This window comes from Chlamydotis macqueenii, chromosome Z, assembly GCF_036417535.1.
Source record: "Chlamydotis macqueenii isolate bChlMac1 chromosome Z, bChlMac1.mat, whole genome shotgun sequence".
In the NCBI taxonomy this organism is placed as follows: Eukaryota; Metazoa; Chordata; class Aves; order Otidiformes; family Otididae; genus Chlamydotis; species Chlamydotis macqueenii.
Genome location: NC_141593.1, coordinates 24806256 through 24823760, shown reverse-complemented (window position 1 = coordinate 24823760; position 17505 = coordinate 24806256). Strand labels below are relative to the sequence as shown.

Genomic DNA, 17505 nt, shown 5'->3' with positions numbered 1-17505 from the left:
ATCCCAGGTCAGGGAGAAACAAGAATATACTCTAAAACTAATCTCTCTGCTGAGTTTCTGATTTTTAGTACTCTGCAGAGTTACGAATTTTCATTCCCAGGTTCATCTTTTGAAGATCATTCTCAGGCTTCCCTTGAGGATCAGGGCTAGAACAGTATCAGCTGTTCTATGGGGAATATGCTCTTGGGAACCTCAGGTTTTCCTAATTTCTGTATGAAAGCTGTGTCTAGTGGGGACAGTTTTCTGGTTTTGCCTGTGTGCTTGCTGCAGAGCACTTGTGCCCCAGCTGCTAGCACAGCACGCAGAAGCCAGTGGGTCTCCCAGCCTCAGGAGGATGCTGGCCCCAGGCTGCAAGCCTGGCTGGGATGCAGGGGTGCCTACCCAGGCCTGGCCTGGCTGGGAAGCAGCTGGCATGGGGGCTGTGGAGAGCTGCATATCATGGAGCAGCAGAAGGGAGGTAAGGAGCCCTGCAGGTCCAAAATGCCCCAGGACTGGAAAGCAGGGGAAGAGGAGGAAGGACGGATGCTCCTCATTCCTCACTTTGGATTAACTGGAAATAAACACACTACGTGAGTGTCCTGGCTGTACAGGGATGCCCTGTCCTCCCCAGAGCTTTTTATCTCTCCCAGACAGATAAGCAGAAAAGACATCTGCCAGCGAGGGGAGTTCGACCCGCTTGAAAATTTGTGGCTGTGATTTGGACACTCATCATGCCAACGTACTGTGTCACTGCGAGAGGAATTCAGTTACCATGGGTTACCCTATCAGTACGGGGACCAAGTGCCTCCCCTCCCAACCGCTCTATAAAAAGAGTCTCTCCAAGACTCTCCAGCGGCTCCTGCCTACTGGTGCAGACCGGGAGAAACTTGGCCGTGGGGAGAGAGGGAGGGCCACCAGCGGAGGTGTCAGCATGCCGTCTGCTTTCCAGCTCCAGTGCCACTTCATTCTCATCTTCCTGGCAGCCTCCAAGGGGGAAACCAGATACCTAGAGGTGAGCAATAGGGCTGATGACTAAAGCGCCTTGCTGTGCTTTTAGCTGCTGTCTTCTGACTTGTACTCCCAGTTTTTTAGCATTGTGGTTTTTCCCCTCTCTCCTCCTATTTCCACTCCTCCTGCATTAAAACTACACCTGGATAACATTAATCCAACCATGTTTCTTTATCCTCACTTTTCTCAAACTTGCATTTTTGCTGAGGATTTGAGAGACTTGCTGTGCACTGAGCTGCTGGGCTCCCTTCTTAGGTGGCAGGTTTGTTCCCCTCTACTGCAAGTTGGCAGCTGTCTGAGTGAGCTCTTCCACAGCTGCACTGTTTCTGGAGGAGGGATTTAATCGGCTGGTGCCTGTTCTTGAGAGGTGCAGGGAGAGGGCTGCATCCCACTTTGCCCTAGCCTCTTCTTGCCCTCTTTCCTTCACCAGGTGAGGGATGCCAGTGAGGACGAGCCTTTCCTACTCCTCAGTGAAGATCTGAAGCGAGAGCTGTCTGCAGGGCAGATCTACCGGCGGTCGCTCCGTGAGTTTCTTTGGAGATCGGGTTGGGGACCATACAGGGTGGGAGAGTCCTGGAGGGAGCACGGGGGTCAGGGAGGGGAAAGGGGTTATTGGAAATTGATGGAGCTGCATGCATTTTTTGCAAGGGAGAGGAGAAGAAGGACAAAGTGTTAAAAATCTCGTAAAAACTGTGGTCGAGGCAGACAAAACAGGGCTCTGAAAAGAGGTCTGGGCTCAGAGTTGAGGGTGCCCAATAAAGGGAGGAGGATAGGGATCATTCACTCATGTCCCTGTGCAGGGTCACATCTCCAGGGGATGGGGCAGGTGGAAAAGCTGTGATTAGTGAGAAATCTGAAGAAACGGGGTGTTTGTGCTTTTGTGCACCTACACACACAGTTTTCTGCTCAGAGATGCTTTGACGTATCATCCCTCCCTGCACTCCGTCATCGCACACTTGTGCTTACACCTGCAAGTTACTATTCATCCTCCTGGATCTCCCCCTCCTCACCTCCAGTCAGGTCTCTGCATGGGGGGGTCTCTCCTTGCTCTCCCCTTCCCCGCACCATGGGAGCTGGTGCTGGGTCTCCCTCCCCAGCAGGCTGAGGCAGCAGCCTCATGTCTTTGTATTTCCAGGGTGCATTGACATGCTGAGTATAGAGGGGCAGTTCACTTTCACCGCAGACCAACTGCAGCTGCATTGCGCGACCTTCTTCATCGGGGAGCCTGAGGAGCTTATCACGATAGACTATGACTTTGTTAACATTGACTGCCGAGGGGGCGATTTCCTGAAGGTAAGCAGCTAGCAAGTCCTGCTGCGCTTCCCCTTTGCTGCTCTCACCTGACTTGTGAGACGTTTGCTACGTGTGGAAGGGGCAGGTGAACTCATGTGTGCATGTGTGTGTGTGTTTGTGCATGTGTGGAACAGGCTTTCACAAAGCAACAGTCTCTGGCGTGGCTATTCCTTCTCCCTGAGGCACTTTGAGTGTGTGTCCCCCCCCATCACCATCCCTCTAAAGTAAAGTCTGATAGAGGCTGAGGATCCCTCTCCAAACTGTACCACCAGCTCTTCTGAACTTTTCCCAGAGCAGCTCTACTGAGTGTCCGTACCTGGGGGAGCAGCTGAAAAGTTTGACTAGTACAAGCCGAGCCGCTCAGCTCCATTAGGATGGTATTCTCTCTGTACCATGAACCACACAAGCCCTGCAGACAGCCGTACGGCTCTCTGAACAGCTGTTACGGCTCCAGGACCTCTGCTCGCAGGTCACTTAGCATCAGCTTATTAATGAGTGGATCATTGCAGGCTTTCTTCCAAATGGCCCCGCTAGAGCTCTTCAGGACATTGGCTATGAACAGAAAGAGGTTAATGACTCAGAGCCATTTATATTCTAGTATCAAAAAACTTCACCAGCGCATTTTGCTGGCAGGCAGAAATGTTGACTAAGGTCTGAACTCAGTGCAGGAGAGAAGAGGGGGCTGGACAGGCTCTGGCTGCTCCCTTCACCTTGCACTCTGCCCTTTGCACTATGGTGACTGTGCACAGCACAGACCTCCTCCTGCCCATTGGGAAGGACGAAAGCTGCCCTTCAGCCCTTTCCTTGTGTCCCTCGCTTGGAGACATGATGTCCCTCTGCTTACTTTACCCTCGGGAATCCTGTACCTCTGTCCTGTACCCCTGGCTGGGATCTCTCCCCACATTATTACAGGGAGGCTGACTTCAGCCTCTTGTGGGTCCAAGGATTTTTTACCTAGACCTACAGCCACTTGTGGAGGCTAGAAAAATGCCAAGAGATCTTTGAGGCTTTATTGAGGCTTTGATCATGGGGTCCCCAGTTTCTGCATTATACTACTGTATTTATACAGGCAGCTTTTCCCTGGCGTAATTTCAGCACCCATGTCTCATTACTCAGAAAATGTACAGTTATGGCAAATCCAGAGACTGATCCTGCAGTTTTTCCATGATGAAATCCCACACATACTCACATTAGGATTACTCACTGAAGCGATGGCAGGATCCGGTCCTTGGATTTTCAAAGTATTAACTGAGGTGTAGAAGGTATTACTGGGTAACACTGGCTAGGAGGGAACTGAAATAGCAAGGCAGGCAACTGTGCAGCTATGCTAGAGTTAATACAGATTTCTAGTTCTGACACATTTCCTTGAAGCAAGTGAGGGCAAATTGTTGCTATTTTTGTTGTGAAGGAGAGATTTGTAGAGGTTGCTGCTTAAGGTCCAGCCAAGTAGGCAGCATTTGTTCTGCTTTCTAGTGGTTAGGACGAGCTGAAAGAACAGACACAGGAGAGAGCAATACTTCTGCCAATAATTCCTCCCTGGAGCTTTATTGATTTCCAATACCTCTGAAAGGCCTCTGGGCTCATTAATGACAAGCTGCAGAACATGGATGGTGGAAAATTACAGGACAGATCAATGGACTTAATGCCCAGAGTTTGAGAGGGTGACTTATATTTTGTGTGGCTTCCAAATCAAGCTGGTCAAAAACTTTTCTTAGTAACAGTGAAATTAGAATAGTAACAAATAAAAAAAAATATGATGCAAATGTGATAATGCTGGAGAAAAAAAGAGCTGCTTCCCTCAAAAAAGAGTTGCCAAAATTGTCACCTGAAGAAAATAAATTTTATCTTAAGTAAATTAAAATTTATATATATCCCTTTCCAAAATTAGGATTGAGGCTTGAATAATTAGTTAAATGCTAGAAAATTGATAAATACAAATAATTTTCATTTTTAATTGGTGGCTTTGAACAGGCCATCTGGTGTCAAAATGAGATGGTATCTGTAATACTTCATGTTTCTGTTCTCTGCTAACAGAGGATAAGCAAAAGCCTTGTTGTCAATGATTGAACCCCTGTAGGTATTTGATGGTTGGATACTCAAAGGAGAGAAATTTCCCAGTTCCTTGGACCATCCTCTCCCCACTTCCCAAAGATATGTAGACTTTTGCGAAAGTGGCAATATTCAGAGGAGCATCAGGTCATCACAGAATGTGGCAATGATCTTCTTCAGGATTCACGAGCCAGGCAACGGATTTACCATCACAATCAAGAAAAACACCAACCTCTTTCGTAAGTCTGTGTTTTATATCATAGAATGGGCTTGCATTTGGGGCAGGAAGCAAAATGAATGTGTTGGTTTGCACTGAATTCTCTCACTGGTGTTATCTGCGCTGACACGGCTCCAGTAACATCAGCAGAGCCATACATACCTGCACACCTGAGGATTTGACTCAAGGTCAGTGTGTGTCTCAAGAAAAAAAAGTGAGTGAAGTGTAAGAGATAACTTGGGCATGGCTTCAATACTCAGGACCAGAAGGTTCTTTCTTTCACAGAAGATCTCTTCCAATCTAATATTGTCATATTCCAACACATTTGGCTAGAATAAATGGCATTAATTTAGGAAGTTTAATCTCAGGAATTTCTAGATCTGGATGAACAACGAGGTAAAAATACTTTAAAAAGTTCAATAGCAAAACCAGTGCATTGAATAGTTACGTTGTAGTTATGAGTGATATATGATCCCAAGGATCTATTTGCAAGTTTTTTTCCCTAAGCCTATGAGATGGTAAGGTACAAATAATGGTCACTTGTATAATTTTTCCAAGCGGGGACAGGACATTTAACAATTATTGTTCAGACCGGTCTGATTTATCTTCTTCACCACACAAAAGATGAAGGTGATGCCGTATCTGCCCTGTCCTTACACCCAGTTGTTCAGACACAAGCCTGCAAGCTGGGTCTCCACGCTGGTGTGGCTTCGTGTCCATGGATGCCATTATTTTGTGCAGCTGCTGGACATGGCTTGTGTCCTTCACCGGCCTGCTGAAGCAGCTGCAGGCCTCCAGGTCTGCGTGGAGCATCCCTTGGTTTGCACACGCAGATGATAAACTACTTATCTGAACTGTTAAGTTTGAGCTTTAAAATAAAACCCGCATATAGCTGCTCTAGGTTCAATGAGGTATTTAGCAGGGTCAGGAACACCGGTTAAGAGAAACAGAACAGGACTTAGGGGTTTGCTGGCAATATCAGGTGATAACCAGACAAAGCTAAACAAAAGCCCTGCATCCATGTTTACTCTCCTTCAAACTGGCAATCAGTACTAGCCCCTGACAACTTCAGCCCCTGATGTGTGGATTTGGGGTGTGAGCTCTCCCATTGACCGCTTCACCCTCAAGTTCTGCCAGACCTCATGCTATACAGTAGGCAATGGGCATGGAATATTTAAGGAACAATTGCTATGCAAGAGCCCCAGAAAATGCCGTATGCATATTTTTCAGCATTTAGTTGTAACTTTCAGTAACAAAATAATCTGTTCTTTGTTAGTACTGAAAGTGCTTAATTTTGCTACATGCAGTGATGACTGCACAAGTAACTTCTGTACCTTCTCCCATGCCCCAGCTTGCAATGTCATCTCTCAGACTCCCTCAGGAAGGTTTACCATGGTCATTCCTCATCAGCACAGAAACTGCAGTTTCTCCATAATCTACCCAGTGGTGATAAAAATATCTGATCTTATCCTGGGACATTTAAATGGTCTCTTTTTAAAGGTGAGTTGTTTCTTTCCTAAGAAATTGCTACCATGTGCAGTTTTCCTGGGCATGGGAGAGGGAAGCGGGTGAAGCAGGGATAGCCTGTGGCACTGGCTGCTAAGGCATGTTGCGCTCTGGACCACGTGCACCCATGCTGAGGGCTGTTTTCCCCACAGAGACGAGCACTGGGTCTGTCTCTGTAATGTTGCAGAGGCAATCAATTTTTGCAAAGTACCATTAATGCATGTAAATATTGCTTGCCATAACAAAGAGTAAGAATTTCATTAGAAAGAAAGGAGTGCTCTCTCGGAGAGCTGTCTGTCTGTATTTAACCCAATGAAAGCAGCAACCACTCTGAATAGAGAAAGGAGATATGGGTTGGATAGTGAGGTATTAGCATGAAGAAAATACAAATGTGCTCACAACTGATTCCCTGCTTAGCACGCTGAGCATCCTCTGCTCCATCTGCTGTGATACACAGCACAGGTCTAGGGTTTGGCCACAGCCATTTGGTGCTTGGTGACAACTAGACTGGAAAGGACAAGAGCTGCTGGTGGCACCCTGTGCCTGGGAGGTCTAAGAAGGTGGAAGTTCCAAAATACCCAGAAGGATGGGAGCAGTAAAGTTTGTTTTCTGCTGCCAGTGAGACTGGTAGCCTAGATCCTTCACAGGAACTGCCTGTGTCTGAGCAAACCAGGCTTTGAGAGATGGGCAAGTGAGTTGGCTTATTCAGCAGTAGGCAGAAAAGGAACAACAGCGGGAGGATGATAAAGAAATAGGGCACTTCAATAGCAGCATATGGGTGACAATCCAAAAGTGCATAAGGTGTCTGTGTAAGATGTTTTTGTCAAACAGTATTAAATTTCAGGAGAAGAATGCTTGTGTGTCTAATATACAGTAAGTCATTGTCATCATACAAAACAACTCTTTCAGTTAATTCCTCCTTTAGTAGTGCATTTTAGCAACACTTACTGCTTAGGAATAAGTAGGAATATAGTGGAACTTACGTTCCTGCCTGCCAGCTGAGTGTGGGCACACGTGCAGCCTGTGCCTGTATTAATTTGACTACATGTCTAAGCATCCGGTATCAGATGGCTTATCTGCACTACAAGCAGTCGAATCAACACTTTAAAGTAATTTTCAGAACCTACTTAGGTCTTTCTTTGGAATCCGTTAAGGAGACTAATGTCAAATTGAAGTAGTGTTGCTCAGGATGAGAACAGCCTGATTTCACACAGGTATGAGCACACAGGACTCCTAAAGCATACTGACTGCTGGCTGCGATCATGTCTAGAGAACTGCTACCTTTTGAAGATAAGTGATAAATAACTTTTAACCTCTGCGGTTTTAGAAACCATCAGCAGGCTGTGCAGGAGTGGGAGATTTTGTAGAGCTGCTTGGAGGAACTGGCTTAGACCCGTCCAAGATGTTTCCATTAGCTGATCTCTGTCACTCCTTCCATGGGTCTGGTAAGAACTCCTTCTTCCACTTACCTCTTTGTTATACAATAATTAATCAGAGGCAGCTGGGCAGAGACCCCCCCCAAATCTGCATTTTCTGCTAGACTGGTGAACTTCACATGTAGCAGAACATGAGAAACAAAGCCATCCAAGCCTGCGGCTGGGCTGTGTGATACAGCACGCTCACGACCACCTTCATGTGCCCCTTCAGTAATCATTATAACAAGGTTAAGTTATGCAAAAAGATACATATGATTATTAGACTGTCAACAGATAATTGAGCCTGATATTCGTAACAAATGAAGGCAGAGAAGTTACATTTTTAGTTTAGGAGTTTTTTCTCACTTAGTGTTTCCAAGGCCTCCATTTCTGCCGCAGGAGTCACACATACCCCAAAAGCCTCAGAGCTCCCAGTCTCTGCTTTGAACCCTGGAGGAGCTCTGAACCTGTTTCACCACCATGCCACCTCAGTAACCTCTTTCTCCCCTGTAACAATAAGAATGCCCAGTTTCCCTGATATTCAGTAGAGCAGAGTGCAAAGTGTTGCAGTGGTGTGACAGACTAGCCCCTGTGGCACATGTGCTGTACCCCAGGAGTGTGAACGGGTGCACCGGAGAAGCAGCATTTCCGTGTGGCTAGGGAGCAGGAACGTGCCTTGGCACTTCATGCCTGTGGTCTCCCTTGCCTTTCATCACACTGCAACTTAATGTTTCAGGCACTCTTCAAAGCTTTAACTGGCAAGCGCTGAGTGAATACTGAGCACTGCGATGACATTAAAATGTGCTTTCTTGGTGGTGTGAAGCAAGGGAAATCCCATCTCAGCAGCCCCCACTCTCCAAATAACCCACCAGATTTCTCCTCCAGTGAGGAAAGCACTCCAGGTTCCCCAGATGAAATGGGCTTCACCAAACCCCTGCCCAAATGGCTCATCTAAAGCAGTGGTTACTAATATGCGTGATTTCCCCCAGAATGAGTCCATATGCTGGGCATTGTCATTTCAGTTGGTCTTGGTGCGATTCTCACCTGCCTTTGTTACTGTGAAGAACCTCCTTATGCACAAAACCACTTATCCCTCTAACTGGAAACATTTTAATATTATTAATTTCTTATATCTCCAGGATAAGATGTCATTACTCTCATCTATTGCTCATGGTATCTAAGAGTGGCAAACCTTCCCAACTGCAAACATGTACAGACCTCTGCATCATGTGCATCCATGCGCACATAAAACTGCAGGTGGATGGGAAGTGAGTGGCATTTGCAAGAATAAAGGTTACAACACTTGATTAAATACCCAAGCCATTGTAAATAAAACTAGAAAATATAAAAGAAGGTATTTAGTCAGCAATACCGCCACTGGCTGGTCATTACTACACACACATATTTGCTTTATTTCCAAAGCCGTATGTATCAGTGCTTTGTAATTCCCAACACTGTCTCTCTCTTCTCCCTCTCTCTCTCTCATATAAGCATTCTCCTCTATATCTTTTTTCCCTAACTAGCCCAAATGAAGATTGGCTGTGACAATACTGTGCTGAGAATGGTCTCCAGCGGCAAGCACATCAACCGTGTGACATTTGAGTATCATCAGCTCGATCTGCAGGAAGCAGAAAACAGAAAGGAGAACAGCATTGAGGAATTCTGCTTTCCTAGTATCTGAGAAACCAGGCCACACATTTTCACATAGCTAATGAAAATGAGGTTCTGGTGCATTTAAACAATGTATTTTACCTTTAACCAGTTGGTATTATGGAGCCTTTCTACCGTATGAGAGTATTTCTTTTTTTTTTTCATACAAATCAGTCATTCCCATGAGCAAGAAGGAAAAAGCAACTAATATATTAATCTTTGTTACTATCATTATATTTTTTCCTGCAAAATCAATAGCAAGAACAGAAGGCTATGTTTCCTATACACATATTATTAGGAAAACAGACACAAGCCCTCTGTATATCTAGTCTGAGGACATACAAAACCCACAATAAGTATAAACTTCATGCAGTAATTTTATCCTTTTGTATCAGATATAAACAAAAAAAACCCTAGATGGTGGAATACACTTCCAGTTTTTAAGAGGAAACCTAACATTAGTGTGTGTAAAAACTACTGATTTGTTTATGACTATAAACATAATATTTATTTCTAATGACATGTTTTTAATAAAAATTTATAGCATGGAAACTTCCTTACACAAATCCAAACATAAATAAATACATTCAAAGAGTTGGCAAAATATTATTATGTTGTATTTTTCTGAAGAGCTCTTTTAACATTCTGGTTAAACTTCCTAAGTTTTGAGCAGTTTTCTGGAAACAGTAATTTTGACCATATGTTGCTGTAAAACTACGGACTATTGAAGTAACATTATGGGAAGAAATCTGGTTTGCCAATGTTGCATACACCTCCACATGGAGCACATTCCAGTGGTACACTTACTAGCACCTTCCCTGTTCAAGGTTTTTGCTCAGGTGTCCTGCTAACCTGTGGAGGCAGGGATATACAAACATAGATTAATTTTTTTCCAGATCTCTGGTGACCCAGAAGAGGCATGTAAGCTTGGAGAGCTCTAGGAAGCATAGTGCAAGAGAGGACCAGAGTTGTGTCCTAGCTCGGAGGAAGGCACATGGACCAACTTGTATGTTTTCTGGGAGTGCTACCTGGCAATAATGAGAGCAAACTTTTCCTCCTATAATGTTCAATTAACAGTCAACACTGATTAATCCAGCTGCATGCCTGAGATCTTCAGTGTTGATTCCTGGCTCTTAATCTCACAGTCAGTCACCAAAAATCAAGTGTCTTGAATACTCAGCAGCTCTGAAGTTAATCCTCCCCTGACTGAAGTGGATGAAAACTACAGGATGCCTCAAACTCTCCCTTTGTAGGGTTTTGGGAGTTCATTTTTGGTGACTGACTCATGAGCATATGGATGTGTTTGGCAGCCTGGTCAGATTTGGGTGAGTGTGTTCACCCTGCAGGACTGTGTTTGGGGAAACATTGAGGGAATGTTCTGCTTTGTTCCAAAAAAATAATCAGACAAAACTGCTGCTGGCTACCCTGAAGCATGGAGCAGCCATGGCTCAGGCAGGGCTCTGAGTTCCTTGGCCACCACATTCCTGCTCTGGCCCCATGCGACCCACCATGGACTTCCTGGGCCCCCAGTGCGGTGCTGGCAGTACTGACATGGCCACCCAGCACCAGAGACATTGAACCAGGGTGGGGGGAAAACAGGGCTCAATTAAATAGCTCTTTTTTTTCCTGAGGAAACTTGCAGTGACAGAGCAGCTCTGTCCCCCAGCATCCCACTCAACTCGTCCTTTCTGGATGCCTGTCACTGTCAGGGTGGCCCTAACTGCATCCAGCCCCACCAGGCTTTCCTGGTCACCCTTTGGTGAACTGGGGCAGGTTTCTGGGCTGGGCAGTTCAGGAGTAAGCTCCAGGGCTCCCTTGTCAGACCATACATATCCACATGCCTACCTTCAAAATGCTACTTCTTGGTCACTAAAAAACAAGTGTGGAGTTGAAACATCAGCAATGGATTTCAGACCCAACAGCTCAGGACTAGATCACCAACAAAGATAAACTCACAGTCTCTTGCTTAGTGCAGTTTCATACTGGGATTTCCCACATTTCAGCTTTATATGGTACTTTTTTGTCAATCCTAACACAACCTAAATACCTCCAAAACACCAAGTCCTTATAGAAAAGATATTTAACGTTCAGAGATTTGTGATTTCTCCTTCCATAGTATAGAGAAGTGGAATCCATTGCTGAGAAAACATACTGTTATAGATGAAGGAGAACGAGAAACAACACTTTGAGTAGGACAGTGCCACCTATTGCTATTGCTGCATGCATAATACTCGAGTACATGGTGGTTTTCCCAGAACCGGTTGTCACTTCATCTACTCCTTTTAGTCAACAAAAACTTAGGCAACATTGTCAATTACATCACTCCACTCTGTTAGTTGTCTTGGGAAAGCCCGGACTCCAGCCAGCCAGCCGTTCTTTGGTCTGTGGTTTAGGCTCTGCCTCATGCAAAAAATAAACAGTCATCTCAATCTGGGTAGCTGTATTTATGGAGTTCTTCATCATTTCAGGGGTTGCAGAACTCCAGTCACAAGAAGTCAGCTCATAGATGTCAATTGTCACAACTCCTCCAGGGTTTCATACTGGAGAAACAGGGAAATAAGTATCCTTGTGAATGAAAAGAAATGAAATTAAGGGAATAAAAGCACTGCAAGGAGTTTAAAAAGAAAAAAAAAACAAAGTTTGTAAAAAGAAAAAAAAAAAGAAAGCAGGATAAGAAATATGTGAATAACATGACTATCTTTTGAAAGAAGCAAGAAAAGAACTTATCAGTTAACATGGTTGTAGCCTGAAGGCTTACAAGAGCTGTAAAGCCTCCTATGAATTTTAAAAAATCAAGCTCCTAACAAAAGAGGAAAAAAAGTTTTTGAAGAGGCACTGTATGGAAATGTTGTCTTTGAGAAGAAATTGTATATCCAGGATTTAGACACCTTTACATCTGTCACTGTAGGCAAAATCACCAAAACTCAAAATTAACATTAAAACCCGCAAAATTGTCGGGAGATGTGAGTGACAGGCTTAGTGTAGGCTCTGATGTCCAAGAATGAACCATTTCTTTCTTTTTTTTTTTGATTATGCATCAGCACTGACTTTCCCCTAGAGAAGTGATGCAAAAGGTGGCATGATACCACAACAGCACTACACAGCGTAGGAGCACCGTGCTAGATTTAAAAAGAAACTGAACTTGAACTGATGGGACAGCCAACACTCAAGCAATGACTTAAAAACACTTCAGCACCACAAAACATACAAAGGAACCTAGAGTTAAAAATTGTTGTTTGTAGAGAAAGGGAAAAATTAGCAATTCTTACTGTAATCTCAACCTTGGAAGACAGAATGATACAGGATATGAATCAACTCCTGCATTTCTCTACTAACATGAAATCCAGGGTGGCTGTTCACAAAAAATAACGGAGTGAACTGCTCAGAAGGAGGCTGAATTTCCCACCTTAATTAAGATTCAATGATTAAAAGTCTTCTACTTAAAGAGCATGCAATAAATCTTCAGCTTAAATGTTATTTCCATCTTTGACAGGTATAAATGAAATAAATTAATAACAATTGCAGAGATTTAGTGGAGAGTGGTAAGCCTTCACTTGCGATGCGGTCTCTCGGGAGGTGTGCTGTCTCCCAGGGGCTCATATCAGGGACATCGCCGAGAGAATACCTAGCCTCATACGGCCCAGACTATTATCCACTACTGGTGTTTCATGTGGGTGCCAGTGACACAGCCGGCAGCAGCCTGAGAAACATCAAAAGGGATTTCAGGGCCCTGGGTACAACAGTCAAAGGCTCTGGGGTGCAGGTGGTTAAAGGTCGAAGGTGATCCTCCCGGTCGAAGGGCAGGGACCTGAAAGGGCCAGACGTATTTGACAGGTTAACTTGTGGCTCAGGGAGTGGTGCCACAGCCAGGGCTTTGGGTATCTAGACCATGGGGCATGCTTTGAGAAGCCCAGGCTGCTAGGGGCGGATGGCGTGCACCTAACTGAGAAGGGGAAGAGTGTGCTTGGACAAAGGCTTGCCAGACTCCTCCGGAGGGCTTTAAACTAGTGTTGCTGGGGTAGGGGGAGCACAGTTCAGCCCACTGCTGTCAGCATGGTGCCAGCACCAGCACCGAGGGTCCAGAAGCTGAGGAAGGATCTCAGATATGTGCAAATGAACTTAAACTACGGTCCAACGGAACTCCTGTCGCTCCAGCCAGCAAGTTGGCTTTGTCGGGGGGCCAGCTGAAGTGTCTCTATACCAATGCGAGCAGTATGGGAAATAAACAGGAAGAGCTGGAGATGCGTGCACATGAGCAGGGCTATGACCTTGTTGGCATCACGGAGACGTGGTGGGACAACTCGTACGACTGGAGCGTAAACATGGAAGGGTATAGGCTTTTTAGAAAGGACAGGAAGGGAAGATGAGGAGGGGGGGTGTCACTCTCTACGTCAGCAACTGGCTGGAGTGCGTGGAGCTCTGCCTGGGGATGGAGGAGGAGCTGACAGAGAGCTTATGGGTCAAGATTAGAGGACAGTGACAGACAGGGGACATTATGGTGGGGGTCTGTTACAGGCCACCTGGCAAGGAGGACAGAGCGGATGAGGCGCTCTATAGCCAGATAGGAGCAGCCTCACGGTCACAAGCCCTGGTCCTCATGGGGGACTTCAACCACCCTGACATCTGTTGGAGAGACAAAACGGCAGGGCACAGGCAGTCCAGGAGGTTCCTGGAATGCGTGGATGATAACTTCCTCCTGCAGGCGATAGAGGAGCTGACAAGGAGGGGTGCCATGCTCGACCTTGTGCTCACCAACAGCGAGGGACGGGTGGCGGATGTGAAACTAAAGGACAGCCTTGGCTGTAACGACTACGACATGGTGGAGTACAAGATCCACGGGGCAGCGAGGAAACTACACAGCAAGCTCTCAGCCCTAGACTTCAGGAAGGCAGACTTTGGCCTCTTCAGGGACCTGATGGACAAAGTGCCATGGGAGGCAGCCCTGGAGGGAAGAGGGGCCCAGGAAAGTTGGTCCACAGTCAAGGAGCACCTCCTCCAAGCTCAGCAGAGGCGCATCCCAGTGAACAACAAGTTGGGCAAAAAGGCCAGGAGGCCTGCATGGATGAGCAAGGAGCTCCTGGACCAACTGAAAGTGAAGAGGAAAGCCTATAGATGGTGGAAGCGGAGACAGGTAGCCTGGGAGGACTACAAAGAGGCTGTGTGAGTGGCCAGGGATCGGGGGAGGAAGGCCAAAGCCCTGATGGAATTGAATCTGGCCAGGGATATAAAAAGCTACAAGAAAAGCTTCTATAGGTATGTAGGGGACCAAAGAAAGTCCAAGGAGAATGTAGGCCCCCTCCGAAAGGAAACCAGTGTCCTGGTTACCCGGGACATGGAGAAGGCTGGGGTACTCAATGACTTTATTGCCTCGGTCTTCACCAATAAGGGCTCTTGTCCCACCACCCAAGCTGTGAAAGGCACAAGCAGGGACTGGGAGGATGAAGAACCGCCCACTGTACTTGAAGAGCAGGTTCGGGAACATCTGAGGAACTTGAAGGTGCACAAGTCCATGGGTCCTGATGAGATCCATCCGCGGGTCCTGAGGGAACTGGCGGATGAAGTTGCCAAGCCACTGGCCATTGTATTTGAGAAATGGTGGTGGTCTGGTGAGGTCCCCGGTGACTGGGAGAGAGGGAACATAACCCCAATTTTTAAAAAGGGGAACAAGGAGGACCTGGGCAACTACAAGCCGGTCAGCCTCACCTCTGTGCCTGGCAAGGTCATGGAGCAGATTCTCCTGGAAACCATGCTAAGGCACATGAAGAGCAAAGAGGTGGTTGGTTACAGCCAATGTGGCTTCACCAAGGGCACATCATGCTTGACCAATTTGGTGGCCTTCTATGATGGGGTGACAGCATCGGTGGACAAGGGACGAGCCACGGATATCATCTACCTGGACTTGTGCAAAGCTTTTGGCACTGTCCCGTACAACATCCTTCTCTCTAAACTAGAGAGACATGGGTTTGATGGACGGACCACTCGGTGGATAAGGAGTTGGCTGGATGGCCGCACTCAGAGAGTGGTGGTCCACGCCTCGATGTCCAAGTGGAGACCAGTCACAAGTGGCGTCTGCCAGGGGTCCGTGTTGGGCCTGGCCCTGTTCAACATCTTTGTCGGCGACATGGACAGTGGGATAGAGTGCACCCTCAGCAGGTTCGCCGATGACACCAAGTTGTGTGGTGCCGTCGACACGCTGGAAGGGAGGGATGCTATCCAGAGGGACCTTGACAGGCTGGAGAGGTGGGCCCGTGCCATCCTCATGAAGTTCAACCAGGCCAAGTGCAAGGTCCTGCACCTGGGTCATGGCAATCCCAGGCACAAATACAGGCTGGGCGGGGAATGGATTGAGAGCAGCCCTGAGGAGAAGGACTTGGGAGTGATGGTGGGTGAGAAGCTTAACATAAGCAGGCAATGCGCCCTTGCAGCCCAGAAGGCCAACTGCATCCTGGGCTACATCAAGAGGAGCATGGCCAGCAGGTCGAGGGAGGTGATTCTCCCCCTCTACTCTGCCCTGGTGAGACCCCACCTGGAGTACTGTGTCCAGTTCTGGAGTCCCCAATGTAAGAAGGACATGGACCAGTTGGAGAAGGTCCAGAGGAGGGCCGGAAAGATGATAAGAAGGCTGGAGCACCTTTCCTATGAGGACAGGCTAAGAGAGTTGGGGCTGTTCAACCTGGAGAAGAGGAGGCTCAGGGGAGACCTTATAGCGGCCTTCCAGTACCTCAAGGGGGCCTACAAGAAAGATGGGGAGAGGCTGTTCAGTAGGGCCTGTTGTGATAGGATGAAGGGCAATGGTTTTAAAATAGAGGGGGGTAGATTTAGATTGGATATTACGAAAAAATTTTTTACAATGCGAGTTGTAGAACACTGGAACAGGTTGCCCAGAGAGGCGGTGGAAGCCCCATCCCTGGAAACATTCAATGCCAGGTTGGATGAGGCTCCAAGCAACCTGATCTAGTTGGGGATGTCCCTGCTTCTTGCAGGGGGGTTGGACTGGATGACCTTTGAAGGTCCCTTCCAACTCTAACCATTCTATGATTCTATGATTCTTTATTGCTGAAATCACCCAGAAGAGAAGATGGAAATACTCTGGAGGTAGTGGGAAAAAAGCTAGAGCACTTGTCCCTATAGAAGTGCCCCTGGGCATTTGAAAGTATCAGTCAGCTGAAATAACATTTGTCCAGAGTTTTCTGGCAATGGAAAGGGGAACATTGTCATGGGACCTACCAACATAGAGCATGTGCCAAAAGCCATGTAAAATAGGTCTTGATACAAGAATAGATACAGACATGTTCAAGCTCTTGGGGATTTTTAAGAGGAAAAAAAACCTGTTCAGGAATTAAGGATTATTTTCCATAAGTAAAGGTGTAGTAGAAATGTTTTATTAAAGTTAGAATTGCTGTCTTTGGAGGTAACAACTCAGCAGAACAATTGTAACTTAGAAAGACTGATGATAGTGAGATGTTACAATGATTTCTTGCTTTGTGAAGTGACCATCTGTTCCCAAAATTTGCTTCTTTGTTCTTAAAGCAGTGACAAAAAAATCACGGACTTCTTGGCAGTGATGTGCAGTTCCTCACAACAATACACAATATTTTTTTAATTTCGAGTTGTTCTGTTGAATGTTGATTTTTATCTTTCGTGACTGACAATGAAAATAAGCTGCCAGACCAAGACAAGTGAGGTCTTTCTGAATGGCGGTCTAAATTACTTTTGAAACATCTTCTAAATATTTGCTCTTCTAACATTGATTTTACAATATCGTGCCCTGCTTTCTCTGTGGTGGAGTTTTAATCAATAGCTAGGAAGGAATTGCCTGGAGGCTGAATAGTAAGGAAAGTAGATTTGCAGAATATATTATGTGCTTGATCACATAACCTGCTTCCACTCCTGCAAATTTAAAACACACCTCCAGGACCATCGCACTGCTTCACACACCAAGTGGATTTTATGCTACCTACAGGAACCACGTTATTTTGTGCACATAGGGTACAAAAGCAGCAACAATTATGTAACAGGCACCAAACTAATTTTTAAGACCTTAAAGGAATTTCACTTGCCTTCATGAAATGCACACTTCTTAGGACCTCAAAGCTGTACTTACTCAGTTCTAAACACAAGCTAAATTATACTTCAAGGAAGTGATTCATTATAGTCATTTTTATCCAGAGCCTGGTATCTGAGTAACTTTCTTGTTGATAAATTGACACAGTTTTCACTTTTTTTCCCCACTTTGCTTCTTATCTTTAAAGATCAGCAACAACTAATTATAGCAACTATGGATTTTGTACGCACATCATTTCCTATTAAAGGAAATGCAGTATATTACACGTGAGTCACTACAAAATGAAAAGTTTTCATTATCTGTTCTTTTGAATAAAATTTATA

At 45.9% G+C, this 17505-nt stretch overlaps 1 protein-coding gene across 1 annotated transcript; it reads left to right on the top strand.

Moving 5' to 3' along the window:
* The first annotated feature begins 751 nt into the window (after nt 1-751).
* CRHBP (corticotropin releasing hormone binding protein) lies at nt 752-9715 on the top strand. Its single transcript, XM_010122549.2, has 7 exons — nt 752-991; nt 1418-1511; nt 2123-2280; nt 4358-4568; nt 5898-6046; nt 7380-7497; nt 8991-9715. The coding sequence occupies exons 1-7, from the start codon at nt 752-754 to the stop codon at nt 9146-9148; spliced, it is 1128 nt and encodes a 375-aa protein (XP_010120851.2). The 3' UTR covers nt 9149-9715.
* Nucleotides 9716-17505: the final 7790 nt, after the last annotated feature.

Coding starts and splice junctions, on each gene's coding strand:
- CRHBP (XM_010122549.2), top strand. CDS start 752: ATGGGTTACCCTATCAGTACGGGGACCAAGTGCCTCCCCTCCCAACCG. Junction 2,281..4,357: donor GAGGGGGCGATTTCCTGAAG/GTAAGCAGCTAG, acceptor GAACCCCTGTAG/GTATTTGATGGTTGGATACT. Junction 6,047..7,379: donor TAAATGGTCTCTTTTTAAAG/GTGAGTTGTTTC, acceptor CTGCGGTTTTAG/AAACCATCAGCAGGCTGTGC.